Source organism: Microtus oregoni, unplaced genomic scaffold (assembly GCF_018167655.1).
Source record: "Microtus oregoni isolate MIOR12 unplaced genomic scaffold, Mior012 000025F_ref0000491, whole genome shotgun sequence".
Lineage (NCBI taxonomy): Eukaryota > Metazoa > Chordata > Mammalia > Rodentia > Cricetidae > Microtus > Microtus oregoni.
The window spans coordinates 35,119,469-35,137,832 of record NW_024543084.1 but is presented as its reverse complement, the minus strand read 5'-3'; the positions used below and the strand labels follow the sequence as shown (position 1 = coordinate 35,137,832).

At 37.6% G+C, this 18,364-nt stretch overlaps 1 protein-coding gene across 1 annotated transcript in view; it reads left to right on the top strand.

Moving 5' to 3' along the window:
- The window catches only part of LOC121462568 (probable ATP-dependent RNA helicase DDX60), a 129,528-nt gene that overhangs the window by 102,178 nt on the left and 8,986 nt on the right, over nt 1–18,364 (top strand). The window contains exons 29-35 of the mRNA XM_041674204.1: nt 1,801–1,905; nt 3,572–3,772; nt 6,852–6,956; nt 8,828–8,969; nt 13,610–13,731; nt 15,171–15,318; nt 16,525–16,667. Of these exons, the coding sequence (XP_041530138.1) occupies nt 1,801–1,905; nt 3,572–3,772; nt 6,852–6,956; nt 8,828–8,969; nt 13,610–13,731; nt 15,171–15,318; nt 16,525–16,667 (966 nt within the window). The remainder of the gene's footprint in view (nt 1–1,800; nt 1,906–3,571; nt 3,773–6,851; nt 6,957–8,827; nt 8,970–13,609; nt 13,732–15,170; nt 15,319–16,524; nt 16,668–18,364) is intronic.

The following is an 18,364-nucleotide window of genomic DNA, read 5'->3' as shown; positions in this document are numbered from 1 at the left end:
AAGAATTTAGAAAGTATTTATATTTTAGTTTGGTGAAGATCTTTTTCTAATGTGGCAGCTGAAATCGTAGCACAGACATCTGCTTCAATTTATCTCAACAAAGCTTGTAAATATGTTGTACTAAATGTCATTTCTACTATTACTGATGGGGGCCAAGAAGAAGATTGTCATAAATGACTTTCATGGCACATTCTTACTGTGTTTTCTTTAGTACATCCTGGATGGGCTCATTGCAATAATCCAGGCAAGCATACAGAGGATGCTTAGATTGTTGCCAAACAAATATGAATCTTGAGCAATATTTAAAATCTAACTCTGACTACTAAAATTATCAACCTTACATTTTGTAAGATATAGGTAAAAGGAAAGAGTAGATAGAATGAAGAGAAAGAAAAAAGGGAAAGAGATATGGTTAAAATAGTATCTAACAGCAATGTCTTAGTCACTAATAAAGTGAGAATAACTCAGCTGATATAGAATAGCTATAGTAATGACTTCATCAGAGAAGACATTTTAGGAAGGTATTTGTTCTTTTCGTTTTCTAAATGTAAAGCTCCTACATTCTCAATGTTTGTGCTTGTTAAAAAGATTTGAATAAAACATAATTTAATATAATTTAGTAAGTAGCATTTTTCATTTTGACAGAGGTATAAGCCTCATTTACAAAACAATTAGAAAACATTACTTCCCATCCTAAAACATCATCACAAATCAGAAGTACAAGCAGCATTGTTCTAAAAAGTCAGTAAAGAGGGACTTTTCTTCAGGCTGCCAGCTTACAAAAAAAATGATACAGATATATATTAGTAATTATGAAAGCTCAGCTACAGACTAGGGTTGTCCCAATGAGCTCTTATAACTTAAATTAACCCATTTATATTAATCTACATTCCGCCGCATGGTGTTACCTTGCTTCTATCTTGCACCTCCTGTTTTCTCTTATCTGGTTGGAAACTTCTCCTTTCTTTTTCGCAGTATCTTCTCTGTCCCTAGAATTCCTTTCTAAATAGTTATTGGCCATTCAGCTTTTTATTAAACCAATAAGATGGTCCTTTGGCAAGGACACATCTTCCCGGTGTACGAAAGACAATTCCACAACACGACAGGAGAAGTCAATATATACTAGCTACATCAGAAAAAAATGAACTAGAAGTTAGATTATGTAAATAAACTTTACATTCTTTTCTGTTTCTGATTAGTGATCATGCAAATTCATGACAGGAAGAGAAAATGTACTTTGTTCTTATGTCATTTCTCAATGAACTTTAGTAAATCAAATAGTAACTAGAAAGTAGGCTTGTAAAAAAATTTACTGCCCTCTCACAGAGAAATTCCTGTCCTAATGTTTTACTTATTATGTCTACCGTAATACTTATTCCATGCCAGATGTGTTACTTGGCTCTTGAGATACAACAGTGAATAATTCTTAGACTTTTGTATTTTAAGAGTATATAAAAAAAACAGTGATATTGAGGTACATTGAGGGAATAAAGAGCAGAGAGATAGATGATGAGAGAATATAATTATTTTAGATATGACCTCTATGTTCCTCTGTGACATCTGTACTACACAATTAAGACTAAAGTATATATTCCTTGTAAAGAAATAGGTATAACAGATTCCATTTGAGAATGTGTTGTCTATGTTTGCGAAGTAAGAAGAAACATTTTGTGTCTCGTCCCCTTTGTTTACTCACTGCAGTTTTATTGGGATTTAAATACAGTTTTTAGAAATTTCATGGAAATACTTGTATTCAACCAAAATGTCAGTGTGTGAAATCACTGTTTTATTCCATTGTAGGTGGTGACAGCTACAGGAACACTCGCTTTAGGAATCAACATGCCTTGTAAATCTGTGGTTTTTGCTCAAAACTCAGTTTATCTGGATGCTTTAAATTTCAGACAGGTAAATAAATATACATTAACTTAATGTAATGTATTCATACTATGTAGCCATGAAATAGTAAAAAAAATTACTTTAACTACTAATTTAGTAAATGCTCCAGTTCATGGCAGAACACTGTAGGTGTCTGTCTGGTATTGAGTAAGCATAGGACTATGAGATTATTTGACCACTGCTAATCATGTGTATGGTCTTTGATAAGGCATTCAAACTTCTCTTTTGTCTGCAGAATCTGGGTGATCATCACTTCATGTCATGCACACAGGCTAAATAAAGCAATTTTCAAAAAAGGGATCCACATCACAGATTCCTGGGAAACATTTACTTTCTAATGTACTGAGCAACTGAGCATGGGTTTCTATTCTGGAGCCATTTTTAATACTTTTCTTGACTCTAGATACACAGTCTGTTTCTAAACCAATGTCTGTACTCTCCTGTGGTGTTATTTGGTTGTTTTCCCACAATCTGTGCATGCAGTATTGCCATGCTCTGCCCAGCTCCAGAGACTGACCTAACTGACCTAACAAGCTAGTGAGAAAAGCACAGATGCACAGATGCACAGAAACACAGAAAAGCTGGGAGCATGTGGATTTGACTCCCAATGGAGAAACTATATCACTCAGAAGCTCAATGTGTTTCTTATATAAAGTTGAACATAAAAGTGGGGTTATTGCATACAGTTGAACAAGGAGCCAGGTTGGCTAATCTTAGGGCCAGTCTCTGTAGGGGAGAAGTCTTTAGGCAAAAATATCTGGGAGGGGAAAGCTGCAATGGACAGTTTTTGCATACACTATATTACTATCCAAATGTGGATCAGAAGAATGATTTTTAATCCTTGTGGGGAAAGAAAGGAGATTTTGACATTCCCATGGGTCTGAGGCACTGGGTCCTTGACAAACCCATCCCTATGTCAATGATATTTGTCAGTGATATACATTCATATAGAACTTCATTCACTCCACCCAGGGTTTCCTCAGTTCCCCAAACAGTTGCCTTTCACCACAAAGTCTTGATCTTGGATATTAAAGCGTTTTCCTTGCTTTTGATTCTTCTCTTTCTATTATGTTCTGCAGACAACAGAGTTTGTCTTTATAGAGTTACCTTCTCAGAAATGTTTGGTCACTATTTCTGCTGGCAGCATCAAATGTAGCTATATCCAGTAAAATTCAAATCATAGTGAACGTGTATAATTAATATTAACAATACATTATCATATAGCATCATAATATAAGTTATAGCATATACATTATCATATAGTGTCATAATATAAGTTATAGCATATACTATGTAATGTTATATCCATAATATATATAATCATAGAATATTTTATCTCATTAGTCATGTCAGAAAGTGGCAATTATATATTGTACAACTCATACTATATTCATAGCATTAGATATATGATCTTATAAATAGATCTAGTTCTATACAACATTATGCAAATAATTAGTATAACTAATGATACATGGGAATGACAGATACATTATTTTAAATAGCTCTAATTCAGATTTGATGAACTTTTTAGATTTCAAATAGAAGGCTATTTATTTTAGCTGACCCCTAGGCACAGTATATGTGCCCCAAAACAATATAAAAGGCTTAGTTCTTTACATTCTTTTAGGAAAAACACTCAGATGGTTCTCACAGCATGATTCTGCTCTGTTTCCAGATGTCTGGTCGGGCTGGAAGACGAGGGCAAGACCTGCTGGGTGATGTTTACTTCTTTGATATTCCACTGCCCAAAATAGAAAAACTCATAAAATCCAAAGTGCCTGAGCTGAGAGGCCAGTTTCCTCTCAGTATCTCACTCATTCTGAGACTCATGCTGCTGGCCTCCAAGGCAGATGACCCAGAGGACGGCAAGGCAAAGGTGCTGTGTCTCCCAGCTTGGGCCTCTACCAATGGTCTGGCTGGCCTGTGCTCTGCTGTGCTGTTATCAGGCTTAGGATGCTTCTCCATGTTCTCTAGAGAGTGGTGGAGAATGCTGAGGAAAACACTAAGGAAAACAATGATAAGTTGTGTTAGTTTTCATTATTAGACAGAATTGGTGACTGGGTGGTCCCTAAGGTGTTCCCATGATCACTGTCTTCTAGCATAATAGACGACAGTATTGTCTTGTACCAAGAGTGCCAGCTATCATCTGTTTATAGCATTCAGAAATAGAAAGAATTTATTTTTATAAATGTAATGTAACAGTTTACTTTTCATAAGACAAAGTGTTAAGTTAATTATAAATGTTTAGAAAATGTAGAAAGTTGAAAAAAAACCCAAAGCAAAAGAAAAATAGTACTCATGCTTAGTTCTACCAAAATGATCACATTGTTATTTTTATTATTATTATTATTTTGGATTTTTGAGACAGGGTTTCTCTGTAGTTTTTGGTGCCTGCCCTGTGACTGGCTCTTGTAGACCATGCTGGTGGTGTACTTACAGATATGCGCCTGCCTCTGCCTCCTGAGTGCTGGGATTAGAGGTGTGTGCCACCACTGCCCAGCCACATTATTATTTTTGTTTTTGTTTTTCAGACATTTTTTCAAGGTATGATTGCACACTTTATAAGGGTGTAAGCAAGTGGACATCAAAACATAACCAGAACATTGTCTTGATGTTTTAGGGTCTGATAAAAGGAGTATGAGACCATGAATTTGAAACTCACAATTAGATTATTTAATTTCTATTTTTGTGACAACACACTGTTAGAAGGACTGGTGTTCGTTTTCTGTTGGCCGTTACAGAATGACACAGGTGGCGTGAACTATCAAGAAGAGAGGTTTGTTTTGGCTCATGATTACAGAGGTTCAATGCTGCAGGGTGACATTTAGTGAAAGTCTTTCTTGAAGTGTTCCAATGACAGGACATCGTTTGGTAATCAGGAAATTCCCGGCCTGTCTGACCTTTCCTGTTCCTTCCTCTTGTACAATCACAGAGGATTCCATCATGGGAACCTTCTACTCTTAAGACTTCCACTGCTTCTAATCATGTCCCTAAGTCCCAGCCCTCAATAAGATCGCCAGCATGGAGATTATATTTCAGCATGTTCTAGGGACCATATTCAGACCACAGCAGGACCTATTCTACTAGGTACAATATTCTACTAATATATACTTTATTTCTGGAAAGATCTGTGGAGCCTTCCCTAGAGAAAAATTAGCATGCAGGAGAGCAAAGTCCTCAAATGAATGTGGCCTTGTTCATGCTGAGGTCCTTGATAGAAGGAGAGTGGAAGTCTGTTTGTGCAGACTTGCTGTGAAGTGAGCAGCTTCAGTACATCGGAGCCAGGCACAGTATGGATCAAAGCTACTTTTAAAATCATGTGCCCAAAATAAATTGCTCCTCCTTTAAGTTGCTCTTCTCAGTTCATAGCAGTGACAATACTAATCTATCATGCTAGTATGCCTTTAGTTATAAGCTCTGTACCTCCAAGACAGAGTAAACCACTATTAGTTCCTTTCCCCCCACATCCCCTCACCACTTTGCTGTTTTCCAAATGCTGCCTCCTCTGATTCCTGTACACAAGGAAAAGGGGTTCCCTTCATAACCCACTGTAAAGGAAAGGAGGAGTTCAACTCTTTTATTCTTCCTCCTGTCCTACCATTAAGCATATAGGACTTAAATACAGTAGTAGTTAGAAATATGGCTCAGATGTTAAGAACACATAAGGTTGTTGCAGAGGACCCGAGTTCAGTTCCCAGCACTCATACTGGATGTTTCTTACCACCCTATAACTCCAAGAGGTTTGATGGCCTCTTCTGAATTCCATGAGTACTTGCATATACTGCCCCCCCATGTATACACATAATGAAAAACAAAATAATTCGTTCTTGTTCTTTGTTGTCATTTTTAAAGGACAGCAGAGATTTTTCTTGCATTCTGTAAATTCTCCAATCTAAGGGTAGACAGGTTGACATTTGAGTGGTGCTAAGAAAGCTTGCTTTTATTGTGAGTTCATAGATATTTTAGACAAAAGTTGAAGAGTATACATACAAGAATGTTTGAAACTGGAGATGAAAAAACATTTTCATTCCTTTGGTTTCCACCAAATTCCTTCTAATAATTTTGCAGTGATGCCATACATACAGAATAGTATATTTAAACCCCTTATCAAATAACTCATATGCTACATGCTCTGAAGCTTATAATGTCTTTTCTGCTCAGACTGTTTGGAGACAATTTTTTTTTCTGGTTTGGTTTTCTGTGCTTATCTTATTCACTTTTCTGCTAATGTGATAAGACTATGCTCAAGGGAACTTATAGAAGGAATGGTCTGCAGGAGACTTTTGAGTCCATGACCATCATGGCAGGAACAGGGCAGCAGGAGGGGAGGCAGGGCACTGGAGTAGTGGGTGAGGCTTCCCAGCTTGAGACAGTACCACAATGCAGGGACAGAGAGCTAATTGGGAATGGCATGAGCCTTTGAAGCCCCGAAGCCTACACTTGGTAATCCTTCTTAAACTGTTCTGCAAAGCAGAGAACAAGCATTCAAACACATGATCCTATGAGGCCATTGTCATTAAATCTGCCACAGTGCTCTTTAGTGTGCTAAAGGACATACATGCTATGTTAGGTGATGTGCTATATGATGAAGGAAATTGTGTTGTATTAAATCTAATTGAAGTTTGTATATTATTGCTGTTTTTGTTGTACTTTTTGTATCCTATACAGTGGGTGACCAAGAGCACCAAAAGGAACACTTTTAAGGGTACCCCCTTTGCATGTGTGCTGTAGTCAGAGGAGATTGTCTTTGGAAAAGAATAAAGTAGTAAAGGGGGGAACCCACAATGATTCACTTTAATTTAGGAGTGTAGATCTTCTAATTCACATTATATATGTATAAGATATGTGATATGCGTGTATGTGTCTTTCTGTTTGTTACATGTAATTTAGTCTGTGTTATCTCTTGCAAAGACATTTCATTTAATGTTACTAAATCAAATTGCTTTTCTTTGCAGGCACTGTCAGTGCTGAGGCACTCGTTGTTATCCTTCAAACGTCCCCGAGTCACAGACATGTTAAAGCTTTACTTCTTATATTCTTTGCAGTTCCTGGTAAAAGAGGTAGGAACCAGTCCCCCCCCCCCCCACACACACATCTCTTTCTCTCTCTCTCTCCTCTGCCTGTAATATATTTCCTACTACATAGATAGATTTTTTAAGTAGCAGATTTGATTTTTTAATTTTTAAAAATATTTATTTTTATTTTTTTAAAAAGAAAATAAACTATCTTTTTCCATTTTACATACCAGTCCCAGTTCCCACTCCTTCCCCTCCTCCCAGTCCCTCCACCCTCCACCCCACTTCAGCCCGCATCTACTTCTCAGGGAGTGTAAGGCACATTGCTTGGGAAAGGTCCAAGGCACTCCCTACTATATGTCTGCTGAGTGAGGTATCCATCCAAAGAGAATGGGTTACTAAAAAACCAGTAAAAGCAGTAGATAAAATCCTGGTGCCACTGCTAGTGACCCCACAGTCTTCCCCAGTCATAAAACTGTTACCCATATTCAGAGGGACTAGTTTGGTCCTATGCAGGTTCCTTCCCTGTCCAGCTGGAGTTGATGAGCTCCTATTAGCTCAGGAAAACTGTTTCAGTGGAGGTACCCATCATGGTCTTGAACTCTTTGCATTCTCCCTCCTCCCACTCTTCAACTGAACTTTGGGAGCTCAGCCCAGTGCTCCCCTGCAGGTCTCTGCCTCTGTTTCCATCAGTTTCTGATGACATTTAAGATAGTCATCAATCTGACTACAAGGAAAGGTCAGTTCAGGTACCCTCTCCTCTATTTCTTAGGGTCTTAGCTGGGGTCATTCTTGTATATTCCTGGGAATTTCTCTAGTGTCAGGTGTCTTCTTTGCCCCATAATAACTCCCTCAATCAAAATATCTCTTCTTTTTTGCTCTCATCTCTGTTCTTCCTCCATCTCTACTATAATGTTCCCTCAAGTTTTCCTCCCCTTATCTTCCCCTTCTGCCCTCCCTTCTCCCCTGAACCATGATCCCAATTTTGTCAGGCAATCTTGTCCATTTCTCCTTTCCAGGTGAATTTATATATGTTTTCCTTGGGGTTCACCTTGTTAATTTCTCTATGGTCATGGACTACAGGCTTTTTATGCTTTGCTTTACAACTAGTATACACTTACGAGTGAGTAAATATGTTCATCTTTCTGGGCTTGGATTACCTTACTCAGGATGATTTTTTTTCTATTCCATCTATTTGCATGCAAATTTCAAGACGACTTTTTTTTTTATTGTTGAGTAGTACTTTATTGTGTATGTAAATGTACATTTTCTTTATCCATTTGTCAGTTGAGGGGCATCTAGGTTGTTTCCAGGTTCTGGCTATTACAAATAATGCTGTGATGAACATAGTTGAACAAACGTCCTTGTAGTATGAGCATCCTTTGGTCATGTGCCCAAGAGTGCTATTGCTGAGTTCTGTGGTAGGTTGATTCCCAGTTTTCTAAGAAACCTCCATACTGATTTCCAGAATGGTTGTACAACTTTACAAAACATTTTATCTACCTTTGTGTGTATGTATGTGTAGATGTCACATGTGTGTAGGTGCCCATAGAGACAAGAAGAGGGCATGAGGGTACCTGAAATTAGAGTTATAGCACTCTATAACTCTGAGTTGAGGCACTTAGTGTGGATTCAGGAAAACTGAGCTCAGGTTGTCTGGAAGAGCAGCAAGTGCTGCTGACTGCTGAGCCATCTCTGTAGCCCTAGATTTTTGTTTTTATAGACTGCATTATAGTAAACATTAGAAGACAATACCCAATGAGTACTGCTACTTGTAATTCATGTAATTATTAAAGTTGGGTTTCTTAGTAGTTACAGTCTGATTGGCATGTACTATTTTAAACTGATAATGAATAACCTGCTTGTTACTAATTTCGTGAGTTGAGCCAAACTAACAAATTATTTCTGTTCTCTAGGGACATATAGATCAAGAAGGTAACCCTATGGGGTTTGCTGGCCTTGTATCACATTTACATTACCATGAACCGTCTAATCTTGTTTTTGTCAGTTTTCTTGTAAGAGGTCTTTTCCATAATCTCTGTCAGCCAACTCATGAAGGTAAGTTTGAGGGTTATGTTGTCTCTGTGTATGTGTGTGTTGAACATCAAAATGATATTATCAAATCATACACAATACAAATAGTATATCATTATTAGTATATAGTTATATATCAAATAATATTTGATATATGTTATATATGTAAAATTATATATATATGTGTGTGTGTGTGTGTGTGTGTGTGTGTAAATTCTTCCCATGGTGGGAAAAAATCTGATAGATTTGTAGAAAACTAGAACTTCAGAACTATATTTATTCAATTATCACTTGAGAAAGTATCAGTTAAGTGTAACAATGTATATATAAAAATCTTATTATTTTTTATTTTAAATAATAAAAGGAGAATGATAATTATATAGTTAAATTATAGGTTTGCAAATAAGATAAATTGAAATCAGTACTAATCGATGTCCTATTTTGAGACAATGTTTTTAAAATATTCACTACTGCAAGTTTTGACTTGAAAAGTGTGTTGCCACAAGGAATCTGATCATACTATGTAATATACAATATTTATCAAACATTTTCTTGTAATTAAATTATATGATCAATTTTAAAGAACAGCATAGAAAAACATTATTGAAATATGAAACTCAAAATTCCACCCTCAAATAATAACTAATATTATCTATTAATATTACATACAACACTATTTTCTTTGAATATAATTGTACAGTGTACATCAATAACTGATGTTTCATGGATGTGTCTGAGGTCAATTATACATATAAAATTTGCTGATATTGGGCAAAATTGTATTAATAAGTCCCATACAGCTTTTATGGAAAAACTTTGAGTTCAGCGTTTCAAAATAAATTCTTCCCAAAATAAATCTGAAGTAAATATTGCCTTCTCATAATATTTGTGATTAATGTTGTGATATTCCCCAATGCATGGTGGCTTCAATGCCTCCTGATTTTTCTTCTGTCACTAGCTGATGGAAATATTTTGCTTTGTGCAGCCCTGTAGTTTTCTCCTCTAAGAAACATATCATTTTGTGACTCCTCTGAAAGTTTTGTAAAATATGAAATCATTTCAGGGAAAGTAGAGTTTTGTTTATTGTTGCTGATAGAGGTAGCCAAAATTCATAACTTTATAAAGGATGCACCCAGAAGTTAAATAAATGGACAAGTTTTTAACCATCTAAGAAGTCAGAGACAATACTCAAATGTAACTAGCCTGAAGCTAGATCCAAAGTTATTGACTATCACATTTTGGGCATTCCTACTATTTTCGTGCTCTTGGAATGCAGTGGCTCAAATGGACTGTGGCTGCAACTGAGTTGAGGAAGGTTATCTGTGGGTTTAGTTTCGGATATTTTTGTCTTTAGCATTGAGAAATCATATGATATTATTGAGTAGGTGAGAGAGGCTATCATGGTTAGCGTGAGAACGGCCCCCATAAGCTCAATACTTGGTCACCAGGGAATAGCGTGATTTTCTTTGTTTAAGGAAATGTGTCAATGGACTTTCTTTGCTGCTGCCAGTGCCAAACAATGACATGGAGACATTATTAATTTTTTTCTCTTTGCTTAATGCAACTGTCTATAAATATTTTTTAGCTTTTATTTATTTATTTTAAGCCAATCTTTTCTTATTTTACATGCATATCCCAGGCCTGCCAAACTGCTTGTGGACAGAAGATAGACTTTGGATTAGGAAAGCAGTTAAAGGTTTTACTTGAGGCTTGATGAGTCATACTAGTAGGAACACAGAAGATAGTAGCACCGAGAGTGATGGAGATTTCAGAGGAGAAAAATATTAGTATGTGGCCTAGAGACTTGGGTGATGTTTTGTGAATTTTCTGCTCTTATCCAAAAATATGCCAGATGCTAAATTGAAGAGTTCTGGATTAATGACCCTTGCAGAGATTTCTAGGCAGCCTAGTATTGACTGTGTCCTGTGATTGTTAGTAATCATTCTTACTCAGATCAGTAACAAAAAGGAGTAAGCTGGACAAAGAGAAGTTCAAAATGTACACAGTTTCTGAAGAAAAGGAACACGAGGGAGACTAATGGAGCTAAATCCTGCACTCAAGGAGATTAAAAGTTTAAGTAAAATCCTGACATTAAATGGGATAAAGGGAGTGGTGACCTTAGAACACGACTCCACCTGTCTAAGCTTCCAACTTGCACAAAGGAGTATAGAAACCCTTAAGCAGTGAAAGAAATCATGAACAGCAGAAAGCTGATGCAGATGTAATTAAAAGACGAGACCAAGTTCTAGCCCCAGCAAGCAGTAGAACTTGGCAAATTTAGCCACATAGTTCTGGCTTTAGAGTCAAGAATACAAGAAAAGGGTTATGAAATCTCACTCTGTGACTAAGGGAAGCTACTGAGGCCAGGTATTGTTATTGGCATCCCTGCATGGAGACTCAGAGAGACCATTGCACAGATCTGTGAAAGTGAGGCCCAGATTGTGTTACAAACTTCGATATATTGGGGATGCCAGAGCTGTGGGATGCCTGTCAAGGAGAGCTGCAGACCAGGTGTGGAACTAGACCAAGAGAGAAAAGTGTGTTACAGTGACAAAAGCTGAGTTGGAGATCTGAAGAGTGTCTTGACATAGAGATGCAGAATGTTGAGTTTGCCCAACTGGTTTTCAGTCTTGCTTTGATCCAGCAGTCTCTCAATATGCTCACATTCCTCCCTCCTGGAATGATAGTGTTTATCCTGTGCTTTTGTATTGTAATTTAAAGCATGTAACAAAAAAGGAGTAAGCCGTTGGAAGCATGTGACCTGCTTTTATAGTTTGATTTTATAGTGAGTTACAGTAAAGAGATTGCTTTGAGTTTCATAAAGGACATTGAACTTTGGAATTTTAAATAGTGTTGAGACTGTGATCACATATGGGGACTTTTGAACTTAGATAAAATGCATCTTGCATTATAATATGACTACAGACCTGGTGGGGGGGAGTGGACTGTGGTGGTTTGAGTGGATGTAGTCTGCATAGACTCATAGGTTTGCATACTTGGTCAGCCGTAAGTGGCACTGTCTGAAAGCATTAGGAAATGTGGTCATTTACAGGAAGTGAGTTACTATGGAGTGGGCATTGAGGTTTCAAAAGCTCGTGCAAAGTCCAGAAAATCACTAATAAATTGAACCAGAAGAAATATATTGGCACAGGGAATAAGAAAAAAGAAAGGAGAATGTTCCAAATGGGGGCGAGAGGAATTATGGTTCTTCTTTTTCCATTTCCATATTACCAACTCAGCTTCTCCTGATTATCAAGGAAGGACTTTTAAATGACAAGAGATTGTTGAGCACATGATAGAGATACTATCATTTTGATCTATTGATCTTTACATCTTTTTTTTTTTTTTAGCTTAATGCTTGATTTAAATCCAGTAGGAAATCAGGCATATTTATGCAGTAAAATAAATGAAAAAAAAGCGATCAAAAAAGAAAGGTTCAAAAACATTCCTATCAGAGAATGTATTTAAAATTCATTTCCTGACTGGGGACCTCGGCTTGGGCATCTGGGAGCCACTCTAGGTTCAAGTCTCTTGCCAACCCTAAGGTGGCTCCCTTAACTAAGAATTGTGCTTCCATGCTCTCCTATCCAACCTTCCTTTATCCCAATCCTCCTTTTTCCCCAAGTTCCCCCATTCTCCCCTTCTCCCTTTTCTCTCCCCATCTCCCCTTACCCCCATCTCACCCCACCTCCAAGCTCTCAATTTTCTCCCCGGCAATTTTGTCTACTTCCCATAGCCAAGAGGACAACTATATGCTTTTCCTTTGGTTCACCTTCTTACTTAGCTTCCTGAACTTTGAAAATTATTTGAAACATTGCATATTTTGATTAGATTTTGAATAAATTTAGAAGTCAATGTGAAGTTCTCTTTACTATAACAGTGGTAAGGATTTTAAATTATTACTGCGGAACTATTGGAATTTCACTCACCTGTAATCATAAGTGTATGGGGAAAGACATTCCAGTGATGAGCAGGTAGTGATGGTGCAGATGGATCTGTTGCAGCTCCTCATTAACTTGGCAGCTGGCAGTTACAGTAGCAAAATCTCTGTGGTGGTTTGAATAGGAATATTCCCCCACAGGCTCATGTGTTTGAATGCATGGCCATTTGGAAATGACACTACTTGAGGGGGGATATGGCTTTCTTGGTGTAGATGTGGCCCAATTGGATGAACTGGGGGTTTATTGGGGGTGGGCTTTGGGGTTTTGAAAGCTCAAGCAAGCCCAGTGGCTCTCACTTTCTTCTTGCTGCCTCTTGAAGAAGATGTAGAACTCTCAGCTGCTTCTCTAGAACCATGTCTGCCTGTGTGCCAACAAGCTGCCTGCCATGATGATAATGCACAAAACACCTGAAATTGTAAACAAGCCCCAATTGCATGCTTTCTTTGTAAGAAATGGTCATTGTGTCTCCTTACAGCCATAGAACATTGACAAAGACAGAGACATTATCATAAATTTGGTCAAAGTAAGCAAGGTCCAGCAGTAGAAAAGATAAAAATGATAATGAAGGTAAACACAGAAACAAAAAAGCTCAAGTGAGAAGCATCCACAGCTGAAGTTATTCTAAAGTTGTTATGAAGTAAACATAGCATTTATTTTAAGAATGAAAAATTTGATGTAACCATTTTTTCAAATATATGACATGGAACTCTTTGTTTTTCACAGGCTCGAAACGTTTCTCTGAAGATATAATGGAAAAGCTGGTCTTAGTATTGGCAAACCTTTTTGGAAGAAGATATATTCCAGCCAAGTTCCAAGATGCTAATATCAAGTTTTATCAATCAAAGGTAAAATCTTCTGATAAAATTAATTAATATTACTATATAAATTCTTCCATAAATGATTCAGCAGCAATAGGTTTTTTATGAGTATGGGGTAGTTAATGTGTTTTATATACTAATTTGTTCCTTTTGTAAATAGTGTGATTTTTTCAATAACTCAAAAGTCCCTCTATGAATGTGTTCAAAAGTTACATACCATGTGGATAAATAGGAAGGAAGTACATTCATGATTTTAATCGATTCCATTCAAACGCAGTATTAATGAAAGGGTGTACAGGGGCTGGGAAGATGACTTGATACAGTGCTTGCCATGCACTCATGAGGATCTGAGTGTGCATTCCCAGCACCCACGTGAAGAGATGGACATTGTGACATCCTTGTAATCCCAAAACTGCAAAGTCAGAGAAATGTGGATCCCTAGAGCTGCCCGGGGTGGGCTAGCCTAATTAGGGAGCTCTAGGTATGGTGAGAGACCTTGCTTCAAAAAATTAAGTGGAGAGCACCCCCACACATATTCATGTTCACAGGCACACGAAATACAGATAATTATACATTTAAGCCCCAAAGCCACCCTCATTGTTGAATTGTGTCTGGTAATGTGACAATATGTCACAATGTCATCTCTGAGAAAGCATTACAAAGTTGTCTTGGAAACTATCCCTTGACTTCTGGAGTCTAAATCTTAGAACAGCTTTCCAATTTTAATATTTTCATCTTGCTTGGTCATTTTTGAAAATGTGCATTTGTCTATTTAATTAAAACAGTTGCATTTATTTCCATGAGATCGTTCATATCACTCTTTCTGCTCTTCTTGGTGCTTTGCATTGCTTTTCTTAGCAATATCCATGTAACTTCCTGATACAGCAGTGATGGCATGGATGATAAACGTGCAGTTCTTTTCTTCACAGTTCTTCAGGTCTACTCTAGAAGTCTTAAATGAAGATGATTTGTGGGGGCATATTTTATATGTTGTAGTTTACAAACACAAACCTAGAAAAAAATTAGAGATACAGAGCTTTCATGTGTACAGGTTGAAAAACTGATCAACAGTGTAAGCCCAATGAAGACAGTGAGAGTTTCAAAACCTCTCAACCAGGTGCAGTTGATTCTGAGCTTGAAAATATGCTCTATCTTCTTTGTTCTACAAACATGTCCCTAGATCCTTTGAAATTACTCATGAGTCCAGTGGCAGTGGAGGACGTGCTTCTGGTCTTACAAGAGCTGTTTTGATTAGGGAGCTTCAGAGCAAGTGTTATGAGTAGAGCATTTGCTCTTTCAAGTGCAAATAAGAACAAAAAAATTTAACCTCATTTCAATCAAGAAAAAAAAAGTGGGTTTATTGAAAACAGTAAAGTTATACTGTGTGGTCTTTTACCTTCAATGCTTCAAGTTTTTAGTTTTTAAGGAAGGTGTTCTCTGCTCTCTGAAAAACCTTTGGCATTTAGGTGTTCCTTGATGACCTCCCTGAGGACTTCAGTGAGGCCCTGCTTGAGTACAACACACAAGTGACAGAGGACTTTGCTGCTTTTCTGCGAATTGTGTCCCGATTGGCTGATATGAAACTGGAATATCAACTCCCCTTGTCAAAAATTGGTAAGTGTGTTTCAGTTCCCTGTGGAGCAATTTAGTAATAATCTTGCCCAAGGAAATGCAATATGGATGTTAGGGATACAGGCCATTGGCAGTGCTCCAACTCTGCCATTTTTATCTCAGAAGGCTGGCACTTCAGAAAAGTCAGCGTGCCTTAGAATAATTGGGTTATTTCTGCTAAGAAAAAATTGCTAAACAAAAGAAATTTGTGGAGGTTGTGACTGACAGTTACAAGGGTAGTGGAAAATGAAACTAAAACCAATTTGAATCATTTTTAAACAGTTTTGATTTTTAAACTGACTTTGGGTCAGTCCTAGAAAATGGAGCAAAAATCTATTGGGAGCTCACCAAGGCCAGCTGGACTGGGACGGAAAAAGCATGGGATAAAATCAGACTCTCTAAATGTGGCAGACAATGAGGGCTGCTGAGAAGCCAAGGACAATGGCACTGGGTTTTGATTCTACTCCATGTAATGGCTTTGTGGGAGCCTAGACTGTTTGGATGCTCACCTTCCTAGACCTGGATGGAGGGGGGAGGACCATGCACTTCCCACAGGGCAGGGAACCCTGACTGCTCTTTGGTCTTGAGAGGGAGGGGAAGAGGAGGGGGGAGGAGGTGGAAATTTTTAATAAAAAAAATAACTTGTCAGTTAAAAAAATAAAATAAATTTAAAAGGAAAAAAAGAAAATGGAGCAAGGATGTCTCTGAGACAAGAGAAACCAGAGGACTTCTTTCTTTTATTATTTTTATTTTAAAACAATCTTATTTTACAATCTAATCCTAGTTCCCTCTCCCTCTCCTGCTCCTCCTACCTTCTCCCTCCCCCATCCACTCCTCAGAGAGGGTGAGGCCTCTCATGGGGAGTCAACAAAGTCTGTCACATCACTTGAGGCAAGACCAAGACCCTCCACACTGTATCTAGGATGATCAAGGTGTCCCACAATAGGGAATGGGCTTCAAAGAGCCAGTTTATGCAGTAGGAAATAAACACTGGTCCCACTGTCCCACACAAACTGTCCAAACCACAGCTGCCACCTGCTTCAGAGGGTCTAGTTCAGTCTTGTGCAGGTTCCATAGCTGTCAGTCCAGAGTCAGTGAGCTCCCACTTGCTCAGGTCTGCTGTTTCTGTGGGTATCCCCAACATGGTCTAAAAATAAAATCTAAAGGAAGAAGAACATAAAGGATCTATCTCAGGCCTGTTCTGGTCAGAATTCACAGGTAAGGAACGTGAAGACTCGCCACTTGTGTCTCACCTGATGAGCTGCAGGGAAGGAAGGACGGCAGTTTCACCATTTGTTTGTCTGTCTGGAAACTTTGATGTGGATTTGCTTCATCCAGGAGTTTCAGATAACGTAAGTAAAGAATGATGTTCATTAATCAGTCTCTCGGGGCGTTTGCTCCAGTCTGAGTGGTGTACTGTATCAGACTGCTGTCGAGGCTGTGGAATGCTAGCATACAGATGATAAAACATTGTACTTTCCATTGTAAGAAAAATATTTTTATTTATTAATTTTCTGGGCCTGATCACAGATAACAGTTTTCTCTCCCTCCCTCCTCTCCTTCTAGTTTTTCCCCCAACCGTCCCTCTTAACCTGCTAGCCCAACACTCCTTCTTTTCAGAAAATTGTGGGCCTCCCATATATATCAGTTAGTCAGGCATATCAGGAAAAAAATAATTTTACAAAAAATAATTTTTAGGAGTTTTGATTTCTTTATTTTGCTTGGATAATTGCAAAAAAAACTGGTTGGATGTGTAAGAGATTGGTAGTTACATATGTTGAATAAACACTTTATTTTTAAGTATTATAGTTTCCTTTCCCAAGATGGATGTGATGGCTCATGCCTATCACATAACTGGGGATGCTCAGCAAGACAGGAGGACTGCTACATTTTGGAGTATTACATGAGTTTCAGACAAGGCTATAGAAGGGAATGGAGGAAGAAGAGAAGAAGGGAGAAGACAATAGCACAATAATTCTGTTTTCCATTTATTATGCAATTAACTCAATTTATGAAATATAACAATCACCTTTATTTTCTTTTTACATATAAGAGTTCCATGAAAATTCAGATGGGCGTTTATACAATAAGAATTAGCTAGAAAAATATGAGTCTTGTTGCTGCAATATCAGCATCTATTAGAAGGTGCATGCATGAACTCATTCCCACACACCTTCATCAGCATCAATTAGAAGAGACATCGGTCCATGTTTGAGCTCGTTCTCACTCATCTTCACTGCCCATGGAGTTGTAGAAAGCAGTTTTGCTTCAGTTTCCTTCATTTTGAAACATCTGGCATAGGGATTTATACTTATTTTACTTGACCATAGCCTTCCTTTTTCTTGACCCAATCCAATTATATACATTGTTTTACTAGAATAAGTTGCCTTCTTTAGAAATTTAACTTACTTGTAGTATTTGCTAGTTTAGTGCTACATTCTAGTGTCTCTGGGTGGCTTAGGAAGAGAGGAATACACATAGTAGAAACCCATGAACTGAGGACTCATGCCTCTCCTTTATTTCATTTCCTTGTGCTCCACTAAAGTTACCCAAATTTCCAAATTCTTCTGAAAAAAATTCATTTTCCAAATGACTACTTTTATGCTTGTGTTTTATCAAATAAAAGAGAAGGAATGGTTAATTGTGCTCTCCTAAAAGTATCTTTTCCTGTGTTTAGTTTAATATCTGTAAGATTCATCTATGTTTTTATACTTATTACTAACTCTTACAACTTAAATTAATCCATAATTCTTAGATCTTATTCATGTGGTTTGGTTATTTTTCTCAGTGCAGCATTCTCATCTTGCTTCCCCTGCTTCCGGATAACAACTGCTCCTCTGCCATTTGTCTTTCCAGAATTCTTTTAGTCTAGCTGTCCCACCTATACTGCCTGGCTATTGGCCAATCATCATTTTATTAAACCAGTACTAGTGACAAATCTTTATAGTGTACAGCATTCCTTCCTTTTTCTTTTCAAAACAAGACCCAGAATTTCATCTCTTTTGTTTGTTTGTTTTTTTTCCTGAACTTTGCCCATGGCAACTTGTAA